At 42.7% G+C, this 7,500-nt stretch overlaps 2 protein-coding genes across 3 annotated transcripts in view; both read left to right on the top strand.

Annotated features, from left to right (window-relative positions):
• LOC108261512 (uncharacterized) overlaps positions 1–6,148 on the top strand; it is an 8,533-nt gene extending 2,385 nt beyond the window's left edge. For both annotated transcript variants that reach the window (XM_053674467.1, XM_053674466.1), the window contains 3 exons: positions 1,715–2,017; positions 3,294–3,581; positions 4,023–6,148. In XM_053674467.1, the coding sequence (XP_053530442.1) occupies positions 1,715–2,017; positions 3,294–3,581; positions 4,023–4,153 (722 nt within the window). In that variant the 3' untranslated portion in view covers positions 4,154–6,148. The remainder of the gene's footprint in view (positions 1–1,714; positions 2,018–3,293; positions 3,582–4,022) is intronic.
• Positions 6,149–6,974: 826 nt separating this feature from the next.
• lifra (LIF receptor subunit alpha a) overlaps positions 6,975–7,500 on the top strand; it is a 15,646-nt gene continuing 15,120 nt past the window's right edge. Inside the window, exon 1 of the mRNA XM_017451721.3 lies at positions 6,975–7,173. The gene's annotated coding sequence lies outside the window, so the exon portion shown is untranslated. The remainder of the gene's footprint in view (positions 7,174–7,500) is intronic.

The raw sequence follows: 7,500 nt of genomic DNA, 5'->3' as shown, positions 1-7,500 counted from the left end.
ACTCTACACTCTCACTCTACACTCTCACTCTACACTCTCACTGTACACTCTCACTCTCACTCTACACTCTCACTCTACACTCTCACTGTACACTCTCACTCTACACTCTCACTCTCACTGTACACTCTAACTCTACACTCTCACTCTACACTCTCACTCCACACTCTCTACACTCTCACTCTCACTGTACACTCTCACTCTACACTCTCACTGTACACTCTCACTGTACACTCTCACTGTACACTCTACACTCTCACTCTATACTCTCACTCTCACTCTCTACACTCTCACTGCACACTCTCACTCTCACTGTACACTCTCACTGTACACTCTACACTCTCACTGTACACTCTCACTCTACACTCTCACTCTACACTCTACACTCTCACTGTACACTCTCACTCTACACTCTCACTGTACACTCTCACTCTACACTCTCACTGTACACTCTCACTCTACACTCTCACTGTACACTCTCACTGTACACTCTCACTGTACACTCTACACTCTCACTCTATACTCTCACTCTCACTCTCTACACTCTCACTGCACACTCTCACTCTCACGGTACACTCTCACTGTACACTCTCACTCTCACTGTACACTCTCACTGTACACTCTCACTCTCACTCTACACTCTCACTCTACACTCTCACTGTACACTCTCACTCTACACTCTCACTCTACACTCTCACTCTCACTGCACATTCTCACTGTACACTCTCACTCTACACTCTCACTCTACACTCTCACTCTCACTCTCACTGTACACTCTCACTCTACACTCTCACTGTACACTCTCACTCTCACTCTACACTCTCACTCTACACTCTCACTGCACACTCTCTACACTCTCACTCTCACTGTACACTCTCACTCTCACTCTCACTCTACACTCTCACTGTACACTCTCACTCTCACTCTCACTCTACACTCTCACTCTCACTCTCACTGTACACTCTCACTCTCACTGTACACTCTCACTGTACACTCTCACTCTACACTCTCACTCTCACTCCCACTGTACACTCTCACTGCACACTCTCAATCTACACTCTCACTCTCACTGTACACTCTCACTGTACACTCCCACTCCCACTCTACACTCTCACTGTACACTCCCACTCCCACTGTACACTCTCACTCTACTCTCACTCTCACTGCACACTCTCACTGTACACTCTCACTCTACACTCTCACTGTACACTCTCACTCACTCTACACTCTCACTGTACACTCTCACTGCACACTCTCACTCTATACTCTCACTCTACACTCTCACTGTACACTCTCACTGCACACTCTCACTCTATACTCTCACTCTCACTGTACACTCTCACTGTACACTCTCTACACTCTCACTGCACACTCTCACTGTACACTCTCACTGTACACTCTCACTCTCACTGTACACTCTCACTCTACTCTCACTCTACACTCTCACTCTCACTGCACACTCTCACTGTACACTGTCACTATATTTTCACATTAAATGTCACTACAGCGTGTGATTGGTGTTTAGGAATCTTAGTGCACTTTACGTGGTTTGGGACACAGCCCTGAATTTTCTCTGTATGAGTTTTTACACCTGCAGCAGTCAGATTAATCCACACGGTGGAAAAGAGCGCAGTGCTCTCACTTTATTCTTCAATTTAAATCTAAACTCATCTTCATAGTTTTGGCCTTGACATAAAGGGTTTATTCTCTCTTTCAGCTCCTGTAGCAGCTGCGGTCTGTCGTGTCCACGCAAAGCTTCATCAGCGTGTGACTCTCCCATGTGCAAAGGTTTGTTCTGGTGAGGCCAAGTGGACCTTACAACGTAATCGAGATGTTGTCTTCGCTCGGTGTGATCAGACATCATGCAGCTCAGTGGTGAAGGGATATGAAATGTCTCATGATCAGTACCTGAAGGGAGATCTCTCTCTCACCATCACTGCAGCTGAATACAGTATGAGGAACACGTACGCGTGTGAGTGTGGAGGCATAGATCACGCTGTGTGGCGTCTCAGCATTGAGAGTAAGTGTCTTTATCTCTTCTACTGCGGATAAAACATTCAGTCTGAATTATTGGGGTCACATTCAGAGTTAAGAGCACAGTTAGGATTTAATCCTGAAATTCCACACATCAGTATTCAGAACTCAGACGTAACTACACACTCAACACTGTTCAGAAGTCAGGTGAGAGTCACGCATGCAGGGGCGGAGTTTATCTAAAACAGAGGCGTGTCTCAGATACACTCGATTCTGATCTTGAACTTATGCGCATGTGTCTTGCGTGATATCGGCTCGAGTGAGGAGCAGTGTTAAGTCCAGCGCCACCATCTGACAGTTTGATGGAACCACAATATATCACGCTGAAATTCATCTTGTAAAAATATGTTTTGGCTGTAAATACACACACACACACACACACACACACACACACACACACACACACACACACACACACTATGGGATGTCATTCTAGGACAGAGGAAGAGCAACATCTAAGCCAAGCAGGGAGGCAGAGCGACATTCTCAGCAGGGAAGTCTTTAATGAATAAACAACCAACAAACAAACAAAGACAGAAAAAGACTAGAAAAAAAACTAGAACAACTAAAACAAACAGCAGACCACAGCAAGACAGGGCGGGGCAAGGGTCATTCAACATGAAAACAAAAACTACTCACACTGCAAATACATCAACAACATATAGTAATAACTACAATATAATGCTTCTCAACTAACGAGGGAAAACACAGAACTTATTTTTTAAAAATATGAGTGAGGGTGCCCTCTGGTGGTCTGGGGGAACTGTTCATGGTGAACGTGACATTCTTAATCAGAGATACTGTTTATCTCGGATAATTTTTTTTTTAGGATTATTTTATGGATAAAATGATGCATGAACTTTAAATTAATTTTCTACACTTAAAAGAACTTCATATCATCATATTAGACTTTTCTTTTACATTTGCAAAAATTCTCTCACTTTTATGTTACATTAATTACATATTACATTTGACAGCAAAGAAAAACATTTTCTTCCCTCCTTCAGTCCAGAATTTCTATCCCTGATTATTTTGGGGTTTAAAGGTGAGTGTTTGTGTTTAAAGTCAGTGTTTGTGTTTGGAGGTGTGAACGACACGCAGGTGATTTTAATCATCTGAGCATCAGAGCTCAGAAACTCCACTGGAGCAGCTGCGTAACCGACTCTGAATACCAGCAACTTTCCCCACGCAAACACTGACGTGACCTTTGAACTTTAGTTGTGGACTCTGAATAAATACAGCTGAATGTGTTTTCTCCTCAGCCGTGTTCTCAGCAGTTCAGGTGAAGCATGATGGAGATCTGATCCTGGATCTGACCGTACCAGAGCCAGTGGAGGTGATTTATACAAGCAGTGATTCAGCTGATGGTGAACGGATCTGTAACGTGACTCAACACTCACTACAGTGTAAAGCTGAATACACACACAGAACATCACTCAGATACCCAGAGCTCACACTGAGAGACGTGACGTACAGTGATAGTGGACTTTACACCATCCGGGACACGAGGAATAAAGAAGACATCCGTGTGTACGCTGTCTCTGTGACAGGTACGTCTCAGTGTGATGTGTGTGGAGTGAACTGCATGATGAAACACACCGTGTGTGTGATATACTGAGTGTTAATATGATATAGTGGAGCTTTAACAGAGCTGGTGGTTGTGAAGTGATCAGGTTAGTTGTGTTTTTATCAGACACGTTAGTAATAATCAGCAGGAGGAACTCAAATCTCAATAAACCCTACTAGATACTTTAGATACAGTTTTAACAGAAGAAATGAAACGCAGAGTGAAAGACACAAAAGTCCACATTACACGTTTATACTGTGGAAGAGTGACAGATGATTTGTACCATATCATACACACTGTGCATGATACACATGATGAAAAGTCAGCTCTGTTTTTAATACACATCTCTCTGTGTCTGTCTGTCTGTGTGTGTGTGTGTGTGTGTGTGTGTGTGTGTGTGTGTGTGTGTGTGTGTGTTTTGTAGGGGACTGTGCTGTACCACACTGGGTAATGAGGGTGATAGCGGTGCTGACTGCGTTTGTGGTGATGTTCTGTGCCATGTTTTTTTGGTTTATCCATAAAGTCTACTGTAACTGTTGTAAACACTCCATTTAAGATTCCTGAAAACTGAGGACTCCCGAGTGGAGCAACAGAAAAGTCCTCAGGAGATCACAAGTCTGAATGACACAGCCATCCGTGCTCAGGAGCCAAGAGCGATAAAACCGGCAGTGCTGTCTGGGTGTTCTGTCTCTCCCTGTCAATCACAGCAACACACGCCAATCATGGGCATCTGTAAGCTCATGTATTTGGAAGAAGACCAGTAGCGCTTTCCTCAGAGTGTGTTACGCAGCCCTGTGATGCAGCATGAGCAGCAGTAGAAACGTTGTGGTTGATTTCACGTATTTCAGAAGAAGCCTGTGTCAGCCTTCACCCTCCTGGTTGCTAGCTGTTATGTGATAGGTGTATGGCATGGTTGTTGGTGCCAGATGGGCTGTTTAAGTATTTATATAACTGCTGATCTTCTGTGATTTTCACACACAGCAGTCTCTAGAGTTACTCAGAATGGTGCAATAAAGAAAACAACATTCAGTGAGCGGGATTTCTGTGGATGGAAACACCATGTTGATGAGAGAGGTCAGAGGAGAATGTCCGGACTGGTTGGAGCTGACAGAAAGTCTATGTAACTCAGATAATCACTCTGTACAATTGTGGTGAGCAGAAAAGCATCTCAGAAAGCACAACACGTCGAACCATGAGGTGGATGGGCTACAACAGCTGAACACCATGTGGGGTTCCTCTTCTGTCAGCAAAGAACAGGAAGCTGAGGCTGCACTGGGCACAGACTCACCAAAACTGGACAGATGAAGACTGGAAAAACGTCGCCTGATCTCCATTTCTGCTGAGGGACACAGATGGTTCGGTCAGAATTAGGCACCAACAGCATGAACCCATGGACCCAACCAGCCTTGTAGATCACCTTTGGGATGAGGTAGAACGAGAGATTCACGAAATTAAATTGCATCTGAAAAATGTGCAGGAACTGCGTAATGCAGTCATGTCAACATGGACCAGAATCTCAAAGGAATGTTTCCAACACCTTTTGGAATCCATGCCATGAAGAACTGAGGCTGTTTGGAGAGCAAAGTGAGGCCCATGCCAGTATTAGTGTAGTGTTCCTAATAAAGTACTCTGTAAGTGTATGTGTCTAAGCCCACGATTAGCTAGTGTAACTGTGATTAACAGGAGAGAGTGAATATGCCCCTCCCACCCAGAGAGTACGGCCAGTTTAGCTCTCTTGGCTCCTTTCCACAGATGTGGCATTGAAGGAATCAAACTCACGATCTTTGGCTTTAGTGGTCATTAAACAACACTTTTATTTACATTTATATCAAACAATTACAAATAAAAACTCACATATTTATCCTAGTAGCTTTAATCTGCTATCCACATGAAACATGCCTATCATCTATAAACTGCACTTTGAGAATCGTTTGAAGAAAGGAATGTAATTTTAGGGATTTGGAGACCCCTCTGGTGGAAACATGTCACTGCAAGCAATAATATTCCATAAATTCTGCTCCCCCACACAAACACTGGATTAATCTATTGTTGTGTAACATGTCAGTACACATTCAGGGAGAATTCAAGTGCTCAGAAATCTGATGTGTTCTCCACACTAACTCACTAACATTCATCTGAACATCCTGTGTTGGTTTAAACATGCTTCTTCATTTTTACATTTTACATGGAAGCCACTTGTTTCTGTGTTTAACATGTGCCCTGGTTTGAAATGAAGGACATTTTAAAATGCAGATTCATGTGAGTTCTGTCTCTTTATTGCAAAGTATTTTGAGCTGAAATACAGCTGGGCTTATTTAAATATAAATAAAATGCATTATTATTTATATGAGAGACATGAGCTGCTTTCACATTAGGATTAAACTGTGGCTGTAAAACTCTGCCCTTTACATTATCTTATAAATCTATTCTGTTTAATATATTAAATATATTACAGTCTTTCTTCCTCTCTTTCTCTCTTTCTTCTCTGTGAAGGCAGAAGAAGTGATCTGAGTTGTTTCTTCCATCTTTTGGTTAAATAAATAAATTCTCCGTAGTTGTTATTGTGGGTTGTTATTGTAAAGCCCCGCCCACCGCCACCGCAGTAACGGAAACACACACACACAGAGAGCTCCTCCCTGTTTTCCCGGTTTTCACGGTTCAGAGTCTGTTCGATTTGGACTGTAGGAGTCAACTCCGATTCCGAGTCCAGCTGTTGGGAATCACAGGAGTCGACTCTGATTCAACTCGATCATTTCCTTGATCCCGGATTCGAAACTAAAACGCAGGAGAGAAAGGGGGGGGGGGGGGGGGGGGGGTAAAGGGTTCAGCATTCATTTATTTATTAGGTGTTTATTACACTGTTGTCTGATTATGATGATCATATAAATGAAAAGGGATTTTAGTCTGTGTACTGTGCACTGCCATCTGAATATTCATGAAGACTTAACTAGCAGCGAATATATATATATATATATATATATATATATATATATATATATATATATATATATATATATATATATAATATAGTCTTTTCATTAGCATTTTTGATACTTCATTGTACATAAGTTAGAAATATTACATTTTATTTTTTGCTCCAAAGTAAATCACTAACAGAGAGAAAGAGACACACACAGAGAGAGAGACAGACAGACAGAGAGAGAGACAGAGAGAGAGAGACAGAGAGAGAGAGACAGAGAGAGAGAGACAGAGAGAGACAGAGAGAGAGATTTATCACACAGCACGAACTCAAAATATCTCCTTTCATATTTTTCATTCTGAGGTGAGTAAAATCATCTGTGTGGAATCGATTCAGAAGGAGTCGGATCTCCATATCCAGCGAACCGACTCAGTGATCGGCTCTTTCCTGGGTCCACCTCCAGCTGGATCCATATTGCAGATAGTGGGATGTTTGGATGTGGCGGTGAGCTGCGTCTCTTCTCCTGTAACGCCCTGAATAAAGCGCTTCTAACCTCTTATCATGTAGCGGCCGTGTTCCTGCGGTGTGTCCGGACTGTCCGAGTGTCGGTGGAGTGGAAAATCCCGGGATTTGAGGAGACTGGGAGCGTGTGAAGGTGAGAGTATGACGCTAACACGGGGCCGTGTTGGAAGCTAACGGTTAGCTGTGTGCTAACTGACTCACCGAGTCATTACTGCGACAACAACTCCTACCTTCTTACCTCGGGCCTGACTCTACCTCTAATTACCTTTCATTCATACTCATCATGTTGAATAGAACAACACAAATAACTACAGACAACAACTCACTTATGGAGTTATTTATTTATTTGTTTGTTTGTTTATGAGCAGGACATGATTTGCTGAATGAATCTGAACTGATTAAACAGTGCAGTTATCTGATCACACTTAATAATAATAATAATATTAATCTAATCTAATCT

The sequence above is a fragment of the Ictalurus punctatus genome, chromosome 22 (assembly GCF_001660625.3).
Source record: "Ictalurus punctatus breed USDA103 chromosome 22, Coco_2.0, whole genome shotgun sequence".
Lineage (NCBI taxonomy): Eukaryota > Metazoa > Chordata > Actinopteri > Siluriformes > Ictaluridae > Ictalurus > Ictalurus punctatus.
This window is presented reverse-complemented; position numbering and strand designations above follow the sequence as displayed.